Genomic DNA, 26,564 nt, shown 5'->3' on the forward strand with positions numbered 1-26,564 from the left:
GAGCTTATGATTAAAAAAACAAACAAACAAAAAAAACTGTATGTGGGTGGATTTATTGGCTCTTATAACTGGAAGCTTAGGAGGCAGACCTAGCTTCAGGATTGGCTGAGCCCAGGGCCTGCAGTGATGTCATCTGAACTCTCTCTCTTGCCACCTTTCAGCTTAGTTTCAATTCTTCAAACAGGCAAAAAGAGCAGCCCTGGCAGCCCCTGATCCACATTCTCCCAGCTTAGCAACACCTATAGGGTCAGAGGAGGGTGATGACTTCTCTTTTTCCCAGTGTCTACATATAACTTCAGGGCAGGATTCTGTTTAGCCAAGCTTGGGTCACATACCCATGGCAGTGGCAGGCATGAGAAGATAAAAGTCCCATGACTGACAATCTGATCAGGATCAAATGAAGTGAGAGTGAGGAGATCCCCAAAAGAAACTGGGATGCTGGGAAGGCAAAATACACACAAGAAAGAATTTTTGAAAAAGAAAGCCCCCAAATTCTCCACTTGTCTATATATCACATCTATTTATAATGTCACTTTGCAGCTCATCCCATCAAGGGATAAAGAATCTGGGCTGGTCTTGTGACTTGGTTTGACCACTAGGCTAAAGCAGAAGTGAAGGCAGCCTTGAATATTCTCTCTCCATAACTTTGCTGGAAAAATGAGACCTGGAACAGAGCCAAGTCAGTCCACATGTCCTAGCTGGAGCCTCAGACAGTGAGCAAACCCTGCCAAGACCCACAAAGCCACCAACTGAGGAAGCCTTGCAGAGCCCAGCTCTGATCAGCAGAACTGCCAGCCAACCCATAGATGCAGAAACAAAAATAACCTTTTTTTTTTTTTTTTGTATACTCCTGAGGTTTTTGTGGTTCTGCTGTAGCATCACTGTGGCAACAGATAATGGATACACTTTGTATCTACCAGACCTCTATCACATCACCATTCTGCGGGCAGAGCGGGGCATCCCTCCTGTGCTCTCATAGCGCGCACTTACATAACCCAAAGTATGCTGTTGCAATATTTATACTGAGTTGTAATCATCTATTGTAACTACTTGTTTACATATATATCTTCTTGACACTAAGCTCTTTGAGGGAGGAATTTTTTTTAAGTCTTTTTGAGACCAACACTTGGCACAGAGTGTAGTAAAGAACAGAAACTGGTTGAATGTTCCTAGGAATTCTAAGGATGAGGATTCCCACCAAAAAACTATCTGTGAAACCTACGCTGAGTGCCCAAATCCCTAGCCAGGTTGGATTTTTTTTTTTAGGTATCAGGGTCATTTGTTTTTCCTTCTCTGTGAATTGCATGTTTCTTGTTTTTTATTTGTTTATCTATTGGATTGTTTCTCTTTTTTCTTATTAATTTGAAAACTTTTTAATATTTTCTCCATATGTATTCTTTGCCAGATCCATGTACTGAAAATATTTCCTGCCAGTCTGTGAACTCTTTCCCTTTTATTATGCTATCATAGGTGAGCATGACTTTTTTAGTTTTAATGAGGTTTAACTTTTCAATCTTTCCTTTATATTCCATCCATTTTGTGTTTATTTAAGAATGCATCCTTAACCTCAGTCATAAAGATACCCTCCTATATTGTCTGCTAAAAAGTTGGGAGTTTTGTTTTTCATATTTGGGTCTTGAATCTGCTTGGAGTTCAGGTTTATATATGGTTTAAGGTAGGGGTTCAATTGCCCCAGCATCATTTAACGAATATCTAACCTTCCCGTTCACTTGGGATGCAGCTAATAGTAGGTTTCTGTATGTGCAGGGTGTGTGTCTGGTACCTCTTATTTGGCTGCACTATTTTTTGATCCCTGCACAAACGCACAACCTCTCTGTGTTCACAGGATGAGTCACTCCACCCTGCTCTTTTTCTTCAAAATTGTTTTGGCTATTTCTGGCTCTTTATTTTTTCATACACATTTTACAGTCACCCTGTCAAGTTATACACCAAACTCTTATACCCACTAGAGTTGACAGAATTTTGTTTGGTGTTGCATTATATTTTTAGGTTAATTGGGGGAGAATTTACGACTTTAAAAATGGAATCTTCCTATCCATGAACATGATGTAATTTCACTACCTATTAAATTTCACCTGTCTCCAAGATATACCCAGAATCCAGTAATTCTCACCGCCTCTCCTGCTACCAGCCTGGTCCAGGCCACCGTCACCTCCCCCCTGGTTACCCCGGTAGCCTCCCTGCTGGCCTCTCTGCCTCCACGTCATCTCCTCTACAGCCTGTTCACACAGCAGCCAGGATGATGATTCTTGTTTAGACATAAATCAGGTCGTGGCCCCTGTACCACCTAAAATCGCCTTGTAGCCCCAGTGGTGCCAAATTCCACACTTTGGGAAACAATGGTTTGAATGAATGAATGAGAGGATGCTGACTGTATGTAAGACCCTGGGAATTGAGAAATGATCAAGTAAGGGGTCGGTCTCGGGGAAACCAAAATGGGAAACATGGCACGGAGCCCCGCACCACGGTGAGGGTGAACTTGGGGAGTTCATGATGGAGCCAGAAGCAAAAGCGCGGGCACAGAGGATCGCGCCTGGACCAGGCGGAGGCTGCTTCCAGAGCGCAGTGACTGCGAGGGCGCGTCCGGGGCCTCCCGCGCGCGGCCGCCGCCCAGCCCAGCCCAGCCGGGCCTCGGGGCTCCGCGCGGGGACGCGCTCTGAGGGCGCGCTCCGGACGGCGGCGGCGCGCAGGGCCGCCGTGGCGGGAGAAGCGCTTCCGGTGGCGGCGGAGGCGGTGTTGAGCGGGTCCCGAGAGCGGCGCGGGCGGTGGCCGGGGGGGAGCGGTGAGTCGTGGGCCGCGGACCCGGGTGCTGTGGGTTGGAAACGCGCAGGGAGCCTGGCGGAGGGGCGCGGGCTGGAGCGGGGGCGCGCTCCCGCGGGCCGGCTGCCGGGAGACACCGGGGCTGGGAGGTCAGAAGCCCCCTCGCCATGCCCGGGACTTCCCGGGCCAGGGGTCCCTGCACCTTGGAGACCCCTGTCATCCCTCTGCCTGAGCTCCCCACCTCCAGCAGCCTGACCTCCTCTGAGCTCCCCCTGAGCCCCCGCGGTGGAGTGGGTCTCCCGGCATGGGAGGGGGCTCACCCATCCACGCCCGCACGCGCCCTGCCACGCTGTCCCCGCGGCCGCGTGACGAAACTCGCCGCGGGGAGGACACCCAAGATGGCTGCCGCGGGGACAGGCCACGGCGGGGACTGGCGCGAGCGATTGCTAGGTGGCCCGGTGGCACCGACCCCCACGCCCCTCCAGCTCCTAGCTCCTGGCTTCTCCTCCTGGCGCAGAGGCGGGGCTCGGAGGTCAGAGACCACCTGGCCCCTGCCCTAGAACTCGCAATCTAGTAGGGAAGAGGAAAGCAAGTAATGGGAACAGGAGTGATCCTGCCCGGACCTTGCATTTCCGTGCTGACCGCCTGAGCTTTCCCACTTGTCACGAGTCTCTGACCTTCTCAGAATGACAATAGCCACAATGCCTACTAAGAGTTTGCAGGTGATTCAGGTCCATCTACTTTTACATTCCTCCAGCCCCATGAGGTACTTGGCCTTGCCTTCCTAATCCAGATGGGGAAGGAAACTGGGGCTCAGAGAGGTTGTGTAACCTGCCTAAAGTCACACAGTTGGTCATCTGTAGTCTCAGCTTACATGTTACTTCCTCAGAGATGCTCTCCCTTGGCTGTGTTGTTTGAAATTGCCCCTTCATGCACACATCCTTTGTTAGATTACCCCTGTGATTTTTCCTTAAGAGAATTTGTCACCAGTTGAAATTAACTGTTTATTTGCTTGTTTGATTCTCTGCTTGTGATCAGGGCTTCTGTTTGTCTTGCTCATCTGTCTGTTCCCTGCACCAGGGAGACCCTCACTGAATATTTGTTGAGTGCCTGAATGAAAAAGCTCAGCATGAGTGACTTCACAGCTCGGGCACTTAACCACTCCATGGGCAACTGCCTTCTGAACCCCCATGGCATTTTGGTTTTACTTTTCTCAAAGTCATAATCTCTCTTCTGCCTCATCTTCTAGATTTTTACTTGCGTGTCTCTAGCTTTTCTCTTCCTATGCCCATCCCCAGTTTGCTGAGCTGATTCCATGTTCCAGGCACTGTAATAGGTGCAAGGTGGGTATACAGGTAAATAAGGAGACTTCGCAGCTCTTGTGGTGCTGAACTTGCCATATAAGAGCTGTAAGCTGAGAGGGAAATCTGTGAGGATGATTGGAGGCTCCACCAGGAGGTTCTGGGACCTCAAGCAGCTCCTTTCTCCCCTCAGGACTGCAGGTGTCTAGTTTGCAAAAAATGATGGTGTTTGGAGAGGAGGATATATCGGTTTCTATCCAGCTCTAACATATGATTGCTTTAAGTATGTATTCAAGGGTTTGCTTGAGCAGGCAAGCATTTAATTTAAGTCCCATGGGCTTTCAGGAAAGGGATATCTGTGGTTGCAGTTGTCAGAGAAGAAGCTGTATAGCAAGGGGTAGATGTAACTCAGGATCAGCAAAATATTTAGAATGCTTTTAATATTCTGTAAAAGTTTTATGAAATCCCATGTGGATGAGTATAGAAAGATGTTGTCAGAGGGAGGGGACCACTTCCCCCTCCTCACTTCCTGCAAAGGAAGCTGAGAAGACAACCAGAGCAGCAGTGACCCTTAGAGCAGATCCATCATACAACTTCTTTGCTCTCTGATGCTTTAGAATGAAATATGGCATCTACATCCTACTAAGCAAGCCGTGGTTAGATGCATTCGGTTGGAGTATAATTGTGAATGGAACCAACCTTTTGTCTGAGGTTAAAGGTAAGAAATCAGCACTAAGTCATTTTTTTAAAAGGCTGACTCTTGCCTAGACAGTGAAAAATTATTGTCAGAATACATATAAAACCTATACTTAATTATACAAAGTTCAAAGTTATTAAGTTTTTAGTTAACTACTATTACTTTGTGAAATATTTTCATACACAGTATATATAATCTGTTACTTGATTCTTTAAAGTAGGTGGGAAAATATTCAACTGAATATGTCCAAAATACTACAGTTCAGGAGTACTTTATTATTTTTACAGGCTGATACCACCATCTCAAATAAAAACTAATAGAATTTTTTTTAAAAAAAATGGATAAGAGCTTCACTCATCATAAGAAATCGATTAAGAAACCCAAAGTTGATCTTGAGGTTCACCAGAATATGAACAATGATTGTATTGTTACCTGGGTGTTTTAAAGTTCATAGAAGAATGGGATCTGCCTTGTGGATGGGGAGGTGGAGGCAGGGAGTATGGTGGCAGGGAGACAGACAGAAGGCAGTCATTCCCCATGGCTTCCTGATTCTACACAGGCCCCATGTCTCCATGCGGACCTGTCCCTGGAATAGAGGAGGGTATGCAACAGAAAGCCATTGCTGAGTGGAAATGCCCTTTTGAAAGAATCTGCTCCTTAGCACAGGATTCAGCTTTCTGATCTATAATTTGATCTCTTGTGTGGCCATGCCCATAAGAAAGGAATGCTGCATGTGGATGACCAGCACAAAGCCAAATTAGGAAATGTGCTCCTTCAGTGGACGTGATTGCCCTTGCCAGACACGTCACTTCTGGCCCCGCAAGGGTCAGAAGTGGGGTATAAAGTCAGGCCGAACTGCCTTCTTGGGCGTGGCACTTGATTTCTCTGAGTAACTCTGCAAAATAAGGGGAGATTTCTTAGAGAGCTGAAGTGAGAATTTAGCAGTCTAGTGACGCATGGAACACCCTGTGTCTGGCACACAGTGGACGCTCAGCCATGTCCCCCTACGGTGACTTTGATAGGGTATATCACACCTCTCTGGCCCTAACTAAATAAACCAAGAGCAACCAGACTCTTTTTCAACTCTTTCAAATGCAGTAAACAACTGCATTATGTTAGTTAAAACATAACTAACAATAAGTTTCCAGTTTAATAATTTAATTATCGTTGTTAATCTTTAGCCAGGGTTAAAGGTCTTTCTTACCAAGTCCCTGAGAAAGCACATTCCCTGCTAGTTTGTCTTCTGTGAAGTTTTGGAAAATTCTTCTTTTTTTCCAGTAGCTAAGCATTTTCTTGGCATGTAGCTAAAAGTTTGAAATAAAGCTTATCTCAGAGAAAAGTCATTTTTCTTAGGCATCATCTTCAGGAAGCTCAGGAAGCCAAGTGCCATTCCATTCCCCACCCTCCCCCCACCACCAACCCCACCAGTACTACCAGCCACTATGTTTCTGGGCAGGACTTGAGCCAATGAGGGCAGGAGATTCCTTGAGTGGAGAATGACATGTTAGTAATGACCCTACCTTTGTTTAGCCCTTTACACTTAATAAAGGTCAATAAAGCCCTCTTGCATACCTCAGTTTCCTGATTCTTCCCACTGTGTCAGCCAACTCTCATCTCCATCTTACAGACGAGAAAACTGAGGCTGAGAGCGGTGAGTTGACTTACCCAGTGACATGCTTAGAAAGGAAGAGACAGAGTCAGGACTCTAATCCACATTTCAGTGGTTCAAGTCCAGTTCTCATTCGTAGGTTGTCAGTGTAGGTACTCAGCGGACCAGGCTACAGGGCAGGGAGCCTTCCTCGACAGGACCCAGCCAGCAACCGGCCTGAGTGGCCATGGGGTCATCTAAATATTTATATTGCCCCTGAAAGAGGGTAAGAATCTTTCCTTAGCTGGTAGGGCATTTGGTTATTTATTTATAAGTTTTATATTCTTTCCCACATAGTGTTTCCCAAACTTAGCTAATCATAGGATACCCCTGGTGTATTTTTTTTTTTTTAATTTTTATTTATTTATTTATTTATTTATGACTGTGTTGGGTCTTCGTTTCTTTTTTTTTTTTTATTTTTATTTATTTATTTATTTATTTATGGCTGTGTTGGATCTTCGTTTCTGTGTGAGGGCTTTCTCCAGTTGCGGCAAGTGGGGGCCACTCCTCATCGCGGTGCGCGGGCCTCTCACCATCGCGGCCTCTCCTGCTGCGGAGCACAGGCTCCAGACACGCAGGCCCAGCAATCGTGGCTCACGGGCTCAGTTGCTCCGCGGCATGTGGGATCTTCCCAGACCAGGGCTTGAACCCGTGTCCCCTGCATTGGCAGGCAGACTCTCAACCACTGCGCCACCAGGGAAGCCCCTTTTTTTTTTTTTTTTTTTTTTTTTTTTTAATTTAGTTGTGCCGGGTCTTAGTTGCTGCATGTGGGCTTCTTAGTTGGGGCATGTGAACTCTTAGTTGAAGCATGCATGTGGGATCTAGTTCCCTGGCCAGGGATCGAACTCCGGCCCCCTGCATTGGGAGCGCAGGGTCTTAGCCACTGCGCCACCAGGGAAGTCCCCCCCCCCCCGGTGTATTTCTTAAAGATCGCCTTCCTAGGCTCCACTCCCCGCTTTACTGAATCAGGATTTCCAGGAAGCTGCTTTCCAGGTCAGAACCACCTCCCCAGGGAGCAGGGATTCTGGAGCCAGGTAATAAAACGTCACACTCCGGCAGCACCGCTTCCTTGAGCAAGCTCGTTAACCACCCTTGTAACCAAACCGTTATGAGGGTTACATGGGGTAATATAAGGCAGACTCTTATGATAAGTGGTTATTAAACATTAGTTATTATTAAGCAGCATCCTAATTTTGCTGATAAAGATGCAGAAACTTGGGGCAGTGGGATAATGTGTACAAGGTCACAGAGTCATCGGTGGAGCTGGCATTTGAACTCAGGTCTGTTGCCTCCACAAGCATAAGCCCCTAACCACTACACACCCCTTCCCTCATCACCTCCATCGGAGGATTCCAGGTTACAGGGCAGTTAGGGAGGTGCGGCTTGGAGCCAGAAATTCAAGTTCCACTAACCAACTGGTTCAGTAAACTTATTTGGAAATGAAACTGATCACCATTGTCTAATTGGAACAGACTGTTTACCAGCCATGAAGGCTTTTTTATATGTGGTGGGAAGTGGTCCTGGGCCTCTGAGTCAGGGGGTGGTCCTCGCCCTTGCATAGCTGTGCACTGACTGTGTAACATCTAACCTAAAAGGGAGACAGTATTGCCCTCCCAGAATTGGTGATGAAGGTTGTGATATAACTTAAATAATGACTTGAAAAAAGATGGAGTTACGTACCATTTCCAGTAGGCCTATAATGTGTAATACAGTATTATGACTAGAGAATCTTGGTCATGGCACTCATTTTGGCTTTAAAAGCTTATAAATTCTGTGACTGAGTTATCGTGGATGTTAAAGCAGGTTTACTTCATTGAAATAATGGATAGTTTTGAAACGTGTGTACAGATTTGGATATGAGAATCATTCATATCACAGTCTTCAATAAGGTTTACCCAGGTTAGTAATCTGATAACTCAGTTGAAGACTGCATGGACAGAGATGGGTGAGGTCCATCCATAATAAGCTCTATATGAGAAGGGTGTCTATAAGCACGTTTGGGGAAATTTAGGCTCTATTCGTTAGAATGTGTTTGCTTTTCAGTTTATTTACTGCATGTTGGGTCTTTCCAAATCCAGGGCCAAGCCAGCGCTGGGTATAGGAGAGGCCTTCAGTGTGTATTGAATGCATATATTAATTTTGTTTATGAATGAATGAATAAAGAAAACTTGGAGAAATTCATTTTGATGAGTTTTGATGAGGCTTCATGATACTATATTTACCCAAAACCTTAGCCAAGAGATTGAATTTTAACAGGATTTTTTTCCCCTCTAAGAGGTTATTTCTATCCCCTTTGAGGGGTTAATTAATGTATTAACGTATATAATATGTAAAATAATATCTTTAGGAATGACTCATTTAAATGCAATCTAATGCTATAATTATTAATGGCCCCAGATAGCTGTCATTCTTAGTTTATTGATTTTGTCTTCAGGTAACAAAGCCTTGACTTTATTTCTTAGCATAAGTGATGTCAGTCACTACAGAAATTTTTTTTGAATCCCACTTTTTTTCTCATACAAAAAAATATTTTCATACCTTTAAAACCCAAATTTTTCTTTGAAATCATTCATTTAAAAAAAAGATTCTTGGGGGCTTCCCTGGTGGCGCAGTGGTTGAGAATCTGCCTGCTAATGCAGGGGACACGGGTTCGAGCCCTGGTCTGGGAGGATCCCACATGCCGCGGAGCAACTGGGCCCGTGAGCCACAATTACTGAGCCTGCGCGTCTGGAGCCTGTGCTCCGCAACAAGAGAGGCCGCGACAGTGAAAGGCCCGCGCACCGCGATGAAGAGTGGCCCCCGCTTGCCGCAACTATAGAGAGCCCTAGCACAGAAAGGAAGACCCAACATAGCAATTAATCAATCAATAAATAAATCTTTAAAAAAAAAAAAAAAGATTCTTAAGTCAGAATTAACACCTCAGTTGGCCAAGTGTCAAAAAGCAACATTTTAACTATTTAAATATACAGAGACCTCCTTTCACAGGTCGGTTCCCGTTAACGCCTCTGTTCCAGAATCTTCCAACCTCCTTTGCTTCTCTACACCCCCTATTCCATCATTTCTTCAGGTCATGGAAACTGAGTTTGTTGAACATCAGAAATCTACTCATATGATTATGTGTAAACCATAACATTGCACAGTTGACCATCTGCAGCTAGCTGGTCACTGGTTAGTAAATTTCTCCTTGGGAAGCTCTTCACTCAATCTATGTGTAGCTGTGATATTTCTACCTTTCCTGTCTCTCCTTCTATAGCCTCTCTAAATTTCTGAAGATATTTCCGCCCTTCTGCATAACTGTCAAAGCCTCAGATAGACGTGGCAGAGGGAAGATCCTCCCACTGATGTCTTCTAAGTCCGTCCATGGCATCTTTCACTTGCATGGCTTGTTGTAAAGCTGATAAACTTGCACATCCTTGAGCACATTGTTTGGTGTCCCGTGCTGTCTGTCCCTTGGAGGTGTGGCATTTTCCCTTATCCCTGCCACCCCTGAAATTGGATGATATATACATATATGTTTGTATATATACATATATATATACCTTGTTCTCTGAAGCTTTCTTTTGAGCCGTTGTGGCTTCGCAGTCATCCGCATGGTCCCCAGTATCATCACGAGGGCTGTGCAGCAGAATGACTTACCCAGTCTACTTTGCAGAAGTTCTTAGCTGAGAAGCACTTGTTCTAAACCGTCACCATAACATTGTCATGAAATACTGTCAGAACTGCGTGGTCAGTGGTGCTTAAGAACTCTCTGGAAAGGTATCTGATCTTTGACCAATGCCAACCTTGGTGAGGAGACAGAGAGGAAAGTCCAGGAACCACAAGTTCAGGGATGGCTGTGCTCTTCATGCATAAACCAGACAGTGGGGAAACCAAATCCGTTTCTTCCCCTACCACCCCTGGGACTTTGCTTCCTTCCCACGAAGGTGCCCCCGGTGGCCCCAGCCCCACGGCCTGGCCCACTGGTCGGTACCGAGTGTGTGGGGTGGATGACCCCAAAGTGCAGACCCCAGCAGCCGGTGGGCGCCCTGGATGCTGCAGGTCGCCGACCAAGTGACCAGCCCACCAAGCCCTGGCGATGAGGCAGGTAGGAAGGCGATGTGCCCCAGGGACCCCCGCGTAGCGGCCAAGGCCATGGGGGTGCCTTGGCCCCGGAGGCCGCTACTGGATCAGGAGCCCCAGCCATGGCTCCCTGCCTCTTGGCCGGATGTGCAGAGCTGCTCCCGGGTCCACAACTGGAGGGAGACCAGTGTCCAGGGCAGCAGCGCCTGGGTGCACTAGTTTTTTAGTGCAAAATAAGAAATAATTGTTTTGAAAACTGCACCCCTAATTATAGAAACTGGTTATTTATTTAGAGTGGGGAAGAAAGTGAAAACTGTTCCTGGGCTTGAAGGTTGGTGTGTGAAAATGCTTGTCTAATTGGAACATGGGAGTCCTAGTCAATAATTAAAATTTTATCTGGTTTGAGATCAGCTGTCTTTGTAAGAATGTTCATATGGCATTCCTGATTAGCCTTATGGTTTTGAAATCGGTGGGGGCAGGACAGGCTCTCAAGTCTAGTTGGTATTTCTTACGCCAGTATAGAGTTCTACTAAAATCCTTTTTAAAAATTTTTATTTATTTATTTTTATTGAAGTATAGTTGATTTACAATGTTGTGTTAGTTTCAGGTGTACAGCAAAGTGATTCAGATATATATATATATATATATATTCTTTTTCAGATTCTTTTCCCATATAGGTTATTACAAAATTCCAAGTATAGTTCCCTGTGCTGTACACACAGGGAACTATAGGTGTAGGTCCTTGTTGTTTATTTTATATATAGTAGTGTATATATGTTACTCCCAAATTCCTAATTTATCCCTCCCCCGCCCCCCCCCTTTCCCCTTTGGTAACCGTAAGTTTGTTTTCTAAATGAACTTATTTACAAAATAAAATCCTTTTAAGTAGGGAAAAAGAGTGCTGAATTAGTAGCCTATTGCTATTTAGCATATTACCACAAATGTACCTTAAAACAAAACAACTATGTGTTAGCTTACTGTTCTGAAGTCAGAAGCCGACAGTGGTTCTGTATTGCTTCTGGAGGCTCCGAGGGAGAATATGTTTCCCTGCTGTTTCCAGCTTCCAGAGGCTGTGCACCTGCCTTGACTCGTGGCCCTGCATCACTCCAAGCTCTGCTTGTCCCTTGTCACATCTACTTCTCTGACTCTGCCTCTCCTGCCTGCCTCTTTCTCTTATAAGGACCCTTGTGATTATCAGGCCCCCCTAGATAATCCAAGGTGGTTTCCTAGTCTCAAGAGCCTTAACTTAATCATACCAGCAACCCCCTTTGCCACGTAAGGTGATCTATTCAGAGTCTGTGGCGGTTGGGAGGTAGACATCTTTGGGCGGGCACTATTCTGGCTACCCCAAGTCTATACGAAGTGGATCAGTATGAGCGTTCAGCGTTGGGGTGTTGGTGGGCTTGGCCTGTAGTCTGATGATAAGCCTGCTTCCTCCCTTGCCGGGGAGATAAGGGGGTAGCTGTGAGTGACATCTCAGAATCTTACTTTCCTCTTCTGTGAAATGTGCACAATATGCGTAAAGCACAGCGTTGTGAAAACTGACATAGACTATTCTGCCACTGGCACATCGTAGGGGCTTGCACTCTTAGGCAAGCATCCAGCCCAGTTCCTTGTATGTAATAGAAACTACAAAAATGTGGGGTTTCCTTTCCCCATCTGTCTCCTTTTTCTTTGCCTTTTTAAGAAGCGACTTTGGGGCTTCCCTGGTGGCGCAGTGGTTGAGAATCTGCCTGCCAATGCAGGGGACACGGGTTCGAGCCCTGGTCTGGGAAGATCCCACATGCCACGGAGCAGCTGGGCCCGTGAGCCACAATTACTGAGCCTGCGCGTCTGGAGCCTGTGCTCCGCAACAAGAGAGGCCGCGATGGTGAGAGGCCCGCGCACCGCGATGAAGAGTGGCCCCCGCTTGCCGCAACTAGAGAAAGCCCTCGCACAGAAACGAAGACTCAATACAGTCATAAATAAATAAATAAATAAATAAATAAATAAAAGAACGTGAATTAAAAAAAAAAAAAAATGGTTAAATCCACAAAAACTAAGTATAACATCCAGGATAGAATCCAACTAAATGCATTTCATACAACTCAAGCGTAACCAAGTGAAGTTTTAAAAAAAAAAAAAAAAAAAAAGAAGCGACTTTGTACACACTGCTCTATATAAAATAGATAAATAACAAGGTCCTACTGTATAGCACAGGGAAGTGTATTCAATATCTTATAATAACCTATAATGGAAAAGAATCTGAAAAAGAATACAGACACACATACACACACACACACACATACACACATACATACATACGTAGGTATGTATATATATATCTGAATCACTTTGCTTTACACCAGAAACTAACGCAACATTGTAAATCAACTGTACTTCAATTAAAAACAAAAAAGAGACTTTGTGAGGCCTCCACAGCATTCTTCTCACGTATACTATGGAGGCACCAAAGGGTTAGCGTAGCACAGAGCTTTGTGGTGTGAGTAGAGCTGTTTTTATTTAAAGGAAAAAAGGAGGGCTTCAAAGATACCAATTCTGTGCAGACATTAATTGCTGTACTTTGGCGGGGGGCGGGGGGGGGGAGGGGAATAGCTAACAGAGAGTAATAGAGTAGAAAGAGTGAACTTTCTGACTAGTGCTCAGGAGTCCAGTCTGGCTTTGCATCCTCACCCACTGCCTTCTGCCACCAGCACCAGGGGCACACCCTCGACAAGTTATTTCCCCCCTCTGTGCCTCTGTTTCCTATATGATGAGAACATTGGGTGGATTATTTTTAAGATCCTCTCCAGCTCTTATGCAGTAGAACATTTTTATCTTATGAAGCACCATGTTGTAAAACCAGATCATGTTTTCAACAGCTTGACCTAAAGTTTGCCCTATATTTAACAAATTGGAGATGGTTTGTTATTAAGAACTAGAATTCTGTGAAAGCTACATTTTAATTTTTTGTTCGTGCTATTGTTATATATATTAAGTGTGAAGGGGAAATAGTGAGAATTATACTTCAAAAGGAAGATAGATTGCTTGGTACTCAATTTTATGAGAAAAAATCAGTATCAGATATCCACTGGGAAGCACTGCAGATTGCTCAGGCCTGGGGGAAGGCATAGGCAGCACAGAGAAAGATGCAGGGAAGGAAACAGCTCCCAGCTTCATGTAGAGTCACAGCCTGGTGCCCAGAGAGCTGGAGCTCCAGACCCAGAGCGCCTGCAGAATCACATGCCCAGCCTTATGTTAGACCTCCTAGGTCTGAATCTCTAGAAGGGGGATAGTATTTGTCTTTTTCAGAAGCTGTCCAGGTGATTTCAATACGTTCTGTTGGTTAGGAATCACCAGTCTGTGCCTGTGACTTTGTAGGAATAAACAGTGCCCCAGAGAGGGAGCGTTTAATATGCTGTGCTTTCACTCCCTACTTGCCATCACCATTGCTAAGAATTTTTAGAATTTGCCAAGATAACCATCTTTGCAGTGTTCCCATTCCCTAGATGGCCCTTCAGGAGTTGTATCCCCCTCTTCACTAGCCCAAGATGGGAGTAACCAGCTACCAAGGTGTTCTTCCTTTTGGCCGATGGGACTACCAATAGACTCACTTCACCTGTCCTCCAGGACACCACACACTGCTGAGTTCCTACCAACTGGTCACTCTTTCTCAGCCTCCTTTGCTATAACTTAGTCTTTCCTGACCTCTTAACATTGGAGGTCTTGGATCTCTTCTCTGTTTAAGTTCACATGCCTGTTGCTCTCCCATTGCATGAGTTTCAGTCATCTCTGCTCACAGATGAAGATCTGCAGACTAAATCTCTCCTCTGAACTCTGGACTCTTGTATGCAACTGCCTCCTGGACATCTCCACTTGGAAGTCCCCTAGGCATCACAAACTCCATCCATCCAAACCTGAACTTGCTGTTTGATCCCTGACACCGGCTCCTCCTCCAGTCAAACATCTTAGGAGTCATGCCTTTTCTTTCTCTCACACCCCACATCCAAGATTACAGGAAATCCTGTTGGCTCCATCAACAAAATATCCAGAACGTCAGCTCTTCTTGCCCCTCCTTGTTACCACCTGCACCACCATCAGCCCTCTCCTGGATGCCTGCAGGAGCTTTACAATTGCTCTTCCTGCCTCCACTCTTATAGCCCCACTACATTCTCCACACAGCAGCCAGAGAGATCCTTTTCAGTTGTAAGTCAGATCATTTTAGTCCTCTGATTGGAACCCACCAATGACTCCCATTTCCCTCAGGGTAAAATGCAAAGGCCTCACGGTGACCACGAGGCGCCAAACAGTGTGATTCCAACTAAACCCCTCCCCATACCTCTCTGACCCCTCATCTCCTGTCTCCCTCCCTCTTCCTCTCTCCACCCCAGTTGCATGCCGTCTTGCTGTTCTTTGAAGACACCTGCTTTGGGGCCTTTGCAGTGTCTGTTCCTTCTCCCTGGAATGCTGTTCTCCTGGATACGCACATGATTCAGTTCCTCACTTCTTTTTGATCTTGCTCCTTTGTTATTTTCTCAATGAGGCCTACCCCTACTGCCCTGTTTAAAAATGCAGTCTGTCCTCATGATGCTTCCCATTGTGATTCTTCCCCAAACCATTTATTACCTTCTAATATAGTGTATACTTGGCTTACCTTGTTTATTGTCTGTCTACCCTTCCGTTGCCAACACCCAACATCAGCTCCACCAAGGCAGGAATTTTTGTCTTTTGTTCACTGATTTAGCCCAAGAATCTGTCACATGGTGGGTGCCCAGTCAGTGAACACTAAAGGTAGGAGCACTTTCTAGACCTTAAAGAAAAAACAAAGCTAAAAGTTTTTTCCTGGTCAGAATTTCATCTGTTCTGTATTTAATCTGTGATCTACTAGAGGGTAGGAATTATACCTTCTAGTGGTCCATTCAAAAACAGAAGTGAATTAGACCAGATTATCTGTCTTTTCTAGTTACATGATTATATGTAGCATTTATTTGGTGACGTTTAAGTATAGAAACAAATTGTGATCTATACGCCTAAGTGTAAATTCAAATTATGACCCTTGGACGAGGCCAGTGTCCTCACATTGGGGAAAATACAGAAATTGGGGGTAAGCATTTAGGAACTTTCATAACAATATGATAGAGTTCTAGTATATCTGCTGAACCTAATAATAAAAAATGGGGGCTTTTATATGTGTCCCACTTTTTTATTTCATTTTTTCAAAATTTATTTTTAATATAGTTTACAAAAGTATTGGTTCATGATGGGACTAGAAATTAGAACAACCAAAGCAGGTCCTTCACCGCACATAGTTGAAGAGGCACTAATCAAATGGATGCCAGGGCTGACTTAGGAAGCTGGAGTAAAAAAAAGGCTTGAAACCTTCTGGACCTTTATGAATCGTCTCATAGATCTTCAGATTGTCCTCTCCTATAGTGATTTTCAACTTTTTTCTTTTTTGCTTTTTCTTCCCCCCCGCAAGCATTAGAACCCTCCCTTTAAATGATCATTGCCATAAATCCCAGATGTAGAGAGCAGATGAAAGCAGACCTGCTCTAGTTGACTATAAACTCAGGGACTCAGAACCCACCTGCTTGAATCCCCTCCACTCCCTGCAGGTCACTAACATGCCTCAGCAGAGCCCTAGGTCCCTGCACACAAGTCTGAAAACTGTTCTCCTGGATGGGAATTAGAGTTTTTGTTTTACTTTTTGTATGTTTTATAAATAATACATTTGATACATTCTTATTCAAAATTGAGACATTTCTTCATACAATGACACAGCTCTTTGAAGTGCATTATATCCTTACATCCCTGGACTTGACGTTCATGACTTAGAGGTGTCCTAATTTGAAATTCAAACACTTCTCTTATCATAGCCCAGCTGACTGAAAACCAGCAGGGACAAACCTTAAACAAAGTCATGTGTATTTCAATGAGGGAGACCACACACTGGAGGAACTGGGAGTGTCTCACCAACAAAAGAAAAGATAGGTCTTTCAGAGCATCTTGGAGAATGGTGGAACTTAGGGAAGTTTAATGAAGCAATATTTTGATTGACTCAGTGCAGGGCTGGGTGTAAAGATCTGAACTGTGAAGTAGCCCATGACCTGGAAACTACAAAGTTTCCTTGGAAACTACAGAGTTAAGAAATACATGGAAGGGACTTCCCTGGTGGTGCAGTGGTTAAGAATCCTCCTGCCAATGCAGGGGACACAAGTTCAAGCCCTGGTCCGGGAAGATTCCACATGCTGTGGAGCAACTAAGCCCGTGCGCCACAACTACTGAGCCTGTGCTCTAGAGCCCGCAAGGCACAACTGCTGAGCCTGCCTGCCACAACTGCTGAAGCCCATGCACGGAGAACGCATGCTCCGCAACAAAGAGAAGCCACCGCAATGAGAAGCCCACGCACCACAAGGAAGAGTAGCCCCTGCTCGCCACAACTAGAGAAAGCCTGTGTGCAGCAACGAAAGCCCAACGCAGCCAAAAAAATAATGCTAATAAATTAATTTTTTTTAAAAAGAAAAAAGACATGGAATGTTGTGTCCAGAAACTCCCTAATCTGAAACTCTGCACCTGGGCTGGAAATCCAGGCTCCTTTTCTGTGTCAAAAGTGGGATGATTCACTCTTCCTAGTATGATATCAAACAGCAAAGTTTCTGACAGTCTGTGATTGTGGAGAACAAGGTTTCTCAATGAGATAAGAAAGCAGTGGTCACCCAAAGAAGGGGGTTGTTATGACACCTTTTAGCTTCAGTGTGACCTTGGGAGAAATATGGTTTCCTGTCAGCTTTGCAGCTGACTCTATCTGTGTTTGTCATCCCAGCCTGCTTTATGAATAATGGGGCTGATTTTTACTTTCTTACACTGACCAGCTGTTTTACATATACTAGATTCCTCACATCTCTGGGCCTAACATGCTTGATTTTGATCCAGTGGGCTGTGAAATGTGTTAATTTGAGATTCTGATAAAGTTCAAATGACAGGCATCTGCACCTGACATCTTAACACACCTATGATCTAGTGAAGCACTGAAAAATAACTTAATGAAAAATACCTGGAAAAGAAAGCCACTATAAGAACCAATATTAGAAATATAGAAAGAGGAAAGAGGTATGAGAAAGCAATGATTTGAAATCTTAATAGTGATAAGATCCTTTGACCTGCTAATATCACATAGAGAGATCTAGTTTAAGGAAGTCACCAGTTGTGAGGAAAAAAATTAATAGACAAGGATACAGCATTATCTTTCATGGTGAAAAACTGAAAATAACATAAAGGTTGAAGGTGTTGCTAAATACCTGAAATGAATATTTAGTGCCATAGGGATTGCTCATGAAATAAGTACAGCAGGAAACAATCAGGATATTAAAATATAGAATATGATATCAACTTTATTTTTTTAGTTAGAGGGTAATATGTATAGAAAATGTCTGCAAGGAAATATATCAAAACATCAACAATGGTTATTTCAGCATGACTAAATTATAGCAGATTTTGTTTCTTTATTCTTTATTTTCTACAATAAGCTTATATTATTCAAAATACTACAATAAGCATGTATTACAGCAATACAAAGCAGCTCTAAAAATAAGCATATATTACTCAGGGAAAGAAACTAGTTACTTTAGAAAAAAGTAATGGTTCTTAGCCAGAAAATAAGTATTTTAAGAGGAAAATTATATGCTCTTATGTTATTACTATTTTTGGGGTTGTCAAAACGTGTTTTTCCCACTATGACTCTGTTATATTGAGGAGAATAATTTTTCATTTTTGATTGGTGGTTTATACACTGAATAAGGCTGAATGAATCTGAATCTTTTTTTAATTGTAGAATTTTTAGCATGTAAGCCTTTTTGCATAATTAGTCACTTCTAGTTGTAGGAAAAACAAATTTAGTAAACCAGAATGCCGCAGTAGTTTGACGTTGGTTCTTTCATCCAGAAAAAGTGTTTCAGACTTCAGACCCTATTATTGTTGATGTTATTTTTAACTTTTTATATTTTTATTTTTTTCTGAAGAATAGATTTCCAAAGTAAAGGATGATGAAATACTATGTCCTTATAAAAAGAACTATGTGGGAAATTATTGAAATTTGGTTAAGATAAATTGAGATTTACAGACAAATTTAGCTTTGGATTTAAATAGCCTTTCTGCCATTTATAGCAAAATTATTTTCATAAATACGAATGTACATAACTCTTTATTTGAAGATTAGTGTGACTACAAAGTTTCTAAATGTGTAGTGACTTTGTAAGTCTTAACTAGGCCTGTCCTTTTGACCCTCTACAGTCCAAGACAATGTCTGGAGAACTTCCACCAAACATTAACATCAAGGAACCTCGATGGGATCAAAGCACTTTCATTGGACGAGCCAATCATTTCTTCACTGTAACTGATCCCAGGAATATTCTGTTAACCAACGAACAACTAGAGGATGCAAGGAAAGTAGTGCATGATTACAGGTAACATTAACAAGTATGCTTTGGGGCTTAATATATTAATAGATCATCATGTTAGCCTATTGTCTTTAAACCTTCCCTTAGTGATTTTTCAACATTTTTTTTTGCAATTGAATCCTTTTTATAAAAAAAAAAAAAAAACTGTAAGAAATAGGAAGACGTGTTTCATTCCCCATTGTTGACCCTTAACACAGATATCCAGGGTTCGTAGTAACATGAAAATAAGCCAGCCATCCCTCCAACTCATAGGTGCCAATCCGTGAGGTCCCCTTTCTAGAGCCCTGTCTTCTGCTCGCCAATACAACCACACCTGCATCCACAACTTTCTGTCTCCAGATGGAGACTGCATCTTACAAAAAGCAAGTCGTCAAGAATTAGGGGAGGTTGTTCGCTTCTTCTCAGATTAAGCCCCAGTGAATAAACCCCACATATAGTAGCTCAGATGGGAAGGATGCTGGTGGCACAGTTTGTAGGTTTGGGATGGACTCCGTCAGTTCAAAGAGCCAGGCATGAGGTGAGAGAAGAGACATGCTCTAAGGCAATGGTCACCACTTTCTTTTTTTTTTTTAATTTATTTAATCTTTTAATACAATTTTTAAAGGTTACACTCCGTTTACAGTTACTACAAAATATTGGCTATGTTCCCCGTGTTGTACAATACATCCTTGAGCCTATCTTACATCCAGTAGTTTGTACCTCCCACTCCCACAGCCCTATGTTGCCCCGCCACAGAATAACCGCTAGTTTGTTCTCTATATCTGTGAGCCTGTGTCTTTTCTGTTACATTTACTAGTTTGTTGTATATGTATGTATATGTTCCACATATAAGTGATATCATACAGTATTTGTCTTTCTTATTTCACTTAGCATAATGCCCTCCAAGTCCATCCATGTTGCTGCAAATGGCAGAATTTCATTCTTTTTTATGGCTGAGTAATATTCCAGTGTGTGTGTGTGTGTGTGTGTGTGTGTGTGTGTGTGTGTGTATGCCACATCTTCTTTAGCCATTCATCTGTTGATGGACATGCAGCTTTCTTGATAAAAGACCATATAAGAAATATTTCAGCCTTCGTGGACCACAGAGGATTTCCGTCTTATTCTGCATGTTCTGCCTATTCTTCTTAGTGTCTTGAGGGTTTGTTTGCTTGTTTGTTTGTTTTCTAGGGCTTTTTGTTTGGTTGGTTGTTTTACAATCCTTTAAAAGATGTAAAAATCACTCTTAGCTAGCCAGCCATACAGGCCACAGACAGTAGTTTGCTGACTCCTGCTCTCAGGGAATGTCAGCCAGAAGCTGAGAATTGGATTAGTGGGAGCTATGAGCCTAAACATGCCAAAAATAATCCATGCAAGGTACGTATTTGACTGTCACATGGGTAGTCAGTGAGGCCACCAAGGGCGGTCTCTAAAGTTTGTTACCAAACACTGAGTCTGGCCAGGTCTTAGCATGCACAGCCGTGCAGAAAGAGGGCTCCCTGAGCAGCAGAACGTCATGGAGCTCTATGAGCAAGTCCTGAGGAACGAGGCAGAGGAAGACAGCAGAAGCACATTTCAGAATTCCATCAAGTAAATGTTCCATGATTCTGGAACAAAAGCCATAAAAAGAGGAAAGGTAGAGATGTAAAGACAGCTAGAGGACTTGAAAAGAAGCCATAAAAGAGATTGCAAAGTCCCTAAACTTGTAAGAGCAAAATTAAAATCTTCACTGGAGGCAGTGGTGGAGAAGTAATGACATCAATGGTACCGAGAAAAAGTGGAAACAGAGATGCTGGGGATAAACCTGAGTCACTCTCCAAGGATGAAGATCTGAGGTCGGCACACTTTTTCTGCAAAGGGCCAGATGGTAAATATTTTCAGCTGTGCAGGCCCTACAGTCTCATTCTGTGTTGTTTTGCTTGTTCACCACCCTTTAAAAATGGAAAAACCATTCTTAGCGCACCAGCCATTCAGAAATAGGCGTGGGCTGTAGTTTGTCAACTCCTGATATAGATGAAAAGGTGAGAGCGTGAAAAGGATTATATTTCAGGGGACTAGAGGATGGAGAGTGAAGATATAATTTATTGATGCTTCTCAAGGGGAAACTAGAAAAATGTGAAAGAGGTCGTAGTAAGTAGATAAAAGAATTTTCCTGTAGTGAGGACAAACAGCCACAAATTAGGCTCACCCTGTTTCAGGCAAAGAGACCCACATATGGAGTTTTTTTTCTTTTTTCTACAAAGCAACTTTTTAAAATTTCATAAGCATTCGAACAGGGAAAAAAGTCATTAAAAAAGAACAAATGACAGAGAAGTCTCAATCTTCTTATCTATGCACTGAGCGCCAGAGGACAGTAAAGGAATGTGTGCCGAGTTTCCAGGAGAAAGCATGAAACCCAGGAATTCTATACCAGAGTGACTCTGTTTACAGAGGCAACAGAAAAATATATAACAACATCAAAAATAAACTCCTCATAAATCCTTCTTGAGAGGTCAGGAGATGAAGCAAAATTGAGTTCAAAAATAAGAAATCCATAGTATGTTGTGATTCCTCAAACAATTCAAAATGGAATTACCATATGATCCAGCCATTCTATTTCTGAGTATATACCCAAAAGAATTGGAAGCAGGGTCTTGAACAGATATTTGCACACTCGTGTTCATAGTGGCATTACTCATAATAGCCAAAGGTGGAAGCAACCCACGTGTCCATGGATGGATGAGTGGAAAAGTAAAACGTGGTATATTCACACAATAGAATACTATTCAGCCTTAAAAATGAAGGAAATCCTAACACGTGCTACAACATGGATTAACCTTGAAGACATTATGCTAAGTGAAATAAGCCAGTCACAAGAGGACAAATTATTGTACAATACTACTTATATAATGTGCCTGGAGTAGCCAAATTCATAGAGACGGAAAATAGAATGGTGGTTGCCAGGGCCTAGGGGGCCGGGGAATCAGGAGTTATTGTTTAATGAATACAGTCTCAGTTGGGGATGATGAAGACATTCTGGAGATAGATGGATGGTGGCAATAGTTGGACGGTTACATGAGTATGCTTAGTACCACAAAACTGTACAGTTAAAAATGGTTGAGATGGTAAACTTTATGTTATATATTGTATTACAGTAAAAAAAAAAAAAAGTAAGAAAGCTGTAATATAAATAGACTAGTGACGAATGTCGAAACTGTTAAAATAGAAATAGTTGTTGCATTTCTAGTTATAAAGCATTGTATAAGCAAAAAGAAATTTTAAGTGTTTTGTAAAAAATAGTAATAGCTATCTGAATCTAAAGCCCTAGATTGTAGTATCAAAAAAAAAGTTTTTTAATAAAAAAAAAACAGGAAGAGGAGGAATTAAAAGTATACCAAATATTTATCTTAAATAGGAGGTGGGATCAAAAGTATATATGGTTTGGCTCTTTACTACGTTAGAGAAACGTAGAATGGTTTTGAGAATCTTAATGGTAACCACTAGTCAAGTTAAATCTTAGTATATATCTTCTAAAACCCCAAAGGCATAAAAACAAAGACAGTGTAATAAGTGTAGCTAAAGGTAAAACCAAAAAACTGTCATAGAAGCTTTTAAAATAACGTAAAACAAGATGGAGGAGGCCAGACAGCTTAGTAATAACAGTATGTGTAAAAGGGATTAAAACCCTCTATTAAAATCAGAGACTTTAAAATTGTGTAAAAACACTTTAAAAGCTCAACAGGGACATGGCATCCCAATTAGAATGCATGAGGGTTGCTAGCTACATGACTAATCTCTGTATGAGGTCACTGTGCATGGAAAAATACAATGCCTTCCTCCAAGAATCGCTGAGCACCTCACCTTTTCTCTTCACCTTTTAAGGAATATAAAACCCTTAAAGTCTGTGTCGTAAATTGCTTCACTGGGGATTAGGGGTAATGCTGCTTTTATCATGTCTGCTTTTATATTCATCATATATCTATATCTATATATCTATATCTATATCTATGTCTTTATCTATATATTCATCAGTAAAACCAATTGGTGAATTAATGGATAAGAAATACCCCAGAGTTCTCCCCCTACCCACTAAGAGACAAATTAGCTGTGCACTCTCAGAGGAGAATAGCTCAAAGGGTTAGTTGGAGTCAAGGAAGTATCATGTACAGTGTACCTTCAAGGAATATGAATACCAATAATCTATAGTCCTCGTGAGATACCAATGTGCTATTTTAGTATGAATCCAAAGGGAGGTAATAAAAATGGCTAACATTACAAAGCAGGACGAAGGTAACTGCAAATAAAAAGGAAGCTGTATGAAAATCAGACAAAATTCAGGGTGAATAGATCAGAAAAATTTGCTATTTATAAAATGACCATGTTCAGTATTCATGAACTAGTTAATGTTACATCAAAATATACAAAGAAAAGACTGTTAGAAATACAGACAGAACTTAATTAATCACGTCAGAATTGTTCAGTACTTTCCTTTAACTGTACAAAAAGAAAAACCAAAAGTAAAATTACAAAGTAGAAATAATATGAAAACTTAAAGGATTGTGCCAAAATTGTACTCTGAGTGGAAGTTTATAGTTTTACATGTCTCTCTGATTAAATGTTAAAGGCTTACAACAAATGAACTGAGACTTCAGCTTAAGAAATTAAAGAACAGCACAAAATAATAAAAAGAAAATAGCAATAGCACATGCTGTGTAATGATACTGCCTGAATCACTTCATGTGCATTCGTTTAAGCCTCAACAGCCCTTGAAGGTAGGAGCTCTCGTTATGCCCATTTTTCAGATGAAAGAACTAAGGCAGAAAAGTCAATGTCCTGCCAGTGTTAAGTGGCAGAGCCAGCATAGAAACTCAGACAGTCTGACTCCAGAGTTCATGCTGTTAACCACTATATAGACTGTTTTTCAAAGAAAACAGAGAGAAGGTCATTTTTTTAAGGTCAGAAATTAACAGAATTGAAAAATACATGAAAAACTGGTTCTCTGATAAGCCCAGAGAAAGATAAGCCTCTGGCACGTCTAAGCAATATAAAATAAATAAATAAAACTCAAAATATGTAACAAGAGGATAAGAAAGTTGCCTGTGAGAAATAGAAATATAAAAGTGAAGGGGATTCCCTGGTGGCACAGTGGTTAAGAATCCTCCTGCCAGTGCAGGGGACACGAGTTCGAGCCCTGGTCCGGGAAGATCCCACATGCCACAGAGCAGCTAAGCCTGTGCGCCACAGCTACTGAGCCTGCGCTCTAGAGCCCGCGAGCCACAACTACTGAAACCCGTGCACCTAGAGCCCGTGCTCTGCAACAAGAGAAGCCACTGCAATGAGAAGCCCGTGCACCGCAACAAAGAGTAGCCCCCGCTCGCCACAACTAGAGGAAGCCCGTGCGCAGCAACAAAGACCCAACGCAGCCAAAAATAAGTTAAATAAATACATTTTTTAAAAAAATGAAGCCTACTATGTAGCTCTTTGCTAAAAATTTTAGAAATAAGTGAAATGTCTAGCCTTCTATGAATATATAAATTACCAAAATTGACTCAGTCCAAAATAAGGCAAGGAAAGAGAAAAAAAAGGAACAAGGAAGAGATGAGGCAAACAGAAAACAAAGAGCAAGATGGCAAAATAAATAAATAAAAATAAAACTTTCCCACAAAAATCTCCAAGGCCAATTAGCATCACAGGTGAAAGAAATTATTTCTTCACAGATAGAAACTATATCAATTCCATCACAAACTCTCTCAGAAAATAGAAGAGGGGGAAAGACTTCTTCATCCATTTTATGAGACCACTGACAGAAAAACCAAAGAGATTACAAGACAAAAATTACAAACCAATATCCCTCATAAACATAGACACAAAAAATCCTCAACAAAATTTACAATTTAAATCTAGCCATCTTTATAAGGGATAATACCCAAAATAAGCAGAACCCAAATATGGTTCATCACAAGATTGCAAGGTCATTTTAACATTTGGAAATCACTGTATCAGTAGACTATGACAGAAGAACATACAATCTTCTCAATAGGTGCAGAAAAAGCAGACAAAATCCAACATCCCTTCATGATAAAACTCTCAGCAAACTAGGAATAGAAGGAATAAAGTACATCTAAGAAAAGCCTATAACTAACACCAAACTTAATGATGAAAGAATGAAAACTTTCCCCCTGAGATCAGGAACAAGGCAGGGAGTTCAGCTTTCACTACTTTTATTCAGCATTGGACTAGCATAGCTAGTCCAATAAGAAAAAAAGAGCAACAGAAATAAAAGATGTACAGATAGGAAAGGAATTAAACTCTCTTCATTCACAGAAAACATGATCATCTATATAGAAAGAATCTACCAAAAATGCAAATAGAGTGTGTTTAGCACAGTCACAAGATATAAGATCAATATACAAAAATCAATTGGGTTTCTGTATAGTAACAATTAACAACTGGAAATTGAAATTTTAAAAATCATATTTTCAGTAGCAACAAAAATATTAAATGCCTGATTTCAAGACTTACTGTAAAGCTCAAGTAATCAAAACAGTATAGATATATAGATCAGTGGAACAGTATAGAGAATCCTGAAATAAACTCAAACATATATAGTCAATTGATTTTTAAATAAAGATGTCAGGATAATTCAATAGAGAAAGAATATTCTGTTCAATGAGTGGTTCTGGAAAAATGGATTTCCACATTAAAAAAAAGAGTATTAATCTTTAAACAAAATCATAAACATAACTTGAAATGGATGATAGACCTAAATATACAAGCTAACACTGTAAAACTTCTAGAAGAAAACAAGATAAAATCTGTATGACTTTGGGATAGGCAAAGGTTTCTTAGATAAGACATAAGCATGAACAATAAGGGAAAAGATATGTCTCTCCACTTCGTAAGACACTGTTTAGAAAACAAAAATGCAATTCACAGACTGGAAGAAAATATTCGCAAAACGTATAGCTTATAAAGGACTTATGTCCAGAAGAGATAAAGAATTCTTTTCATTCCAACCCAATTTGATAAAAGATTTGAATAGGCTGATGACACTAAACCAGAGAAAATATAGAAATATCAAGTAAGCATATGGAAAGAAGCTGAGCATCATTAGTTGCTAGGGAAATGCAAATTAAAACCACAATGAAATATCACCTCACACCTGTCAGAATCAAAGAGGCAACAAATAACAACTGTTGGCGAGGATGTGGAGAAAAGGGAACCCTTCTGCCCTCTTAGTAGGGATGTAAATTGGTGCAGCCACCTATGGAAAATAGTATGGAGGTTTCTTTAAAAATTAAAAATAGAGCTACCATACGATCCAGCAATTCCATTCCTGGGTATTTATTCAAAGAAAACAAAAACACTAATTAGAAAAAGATATATGTACCCCTGTGTTTATTACAGCATTATTTACAATAGCCAAGATATAGAAGCAACATAAGTGCCAATCAATAGATGAATGGATAAGAAGATGTGGTATATATAGATATGTAAAACATCTATGACTCAGCCATAAAAAGAATGAAATCTTGTCATTTCCAACAACACAGATGGACTTGGGTGTATTATGCTAAGTGAAAATAAATCAGACAGCGAAAGACAAATACTGTATGATTTTACTTATATGTAGAATCTAAAAAATAAAACAAATGAACATAAAACAAAAACAAACTCATAGATACGGA

At 41.7% G+C, this 26,564-nt stretch overlaps 1 protein-coding gene and 1 long non-coding RNA gene across 6 annotated transcripts in view; both read left to right on the forward strand.

Moving 5' to 3' along the window:
• The window catches only part of LOC309623785, a 519,468-nt gene that overhangs the window by 109,844 nt on the left and 383,060 nt on the right, over window positions 1–26,564 (forward strand). The window lies entirely within an intron of this gene.
• SFXN1 (sideroflexin 1) overlaps window positions 2,676–26,564 on the forward strand; it is a 46,542-nt gene continuing 22,653 nt past the window's right edge. The window contains exons 1-2 of one of the 5 annotated variants that reach the window (XM_082380932.1): window positions 2,676–2,803; window positions 18,755–18,927. In XM_082380932.1, the coding sequence (XP_082237058.1) occupies window positions 18,764–18,927 (164 nt within the window). In that variant the 5' untranslated portion in view covers window positions 2,676–2,803; window positions 18,755–18,763. Of the gene's footprint in view, window positions 2,804–3,586; window positions 4,801–18,754; window positions 18,928–26,564 lie in introns of those variants that run through there. The other 4 variants (XM_082380933.1, XM_082380934.1, XM_082380930.1 and 1 more) reach the window with 4 other exon arrangements.

Source organism: Balaenoptera borealis (assembly GCF_965194805.1).
Source record: "Balaenoptera borealis genome assembly, chromosome: 2".
Taxonomy (NCBI): Eukaryota; Metazoa; Chordata; class Mammalia; order Artiodactyla; family Balaenopteridae; genus Balaenoptera; species Balaenoptera borealis.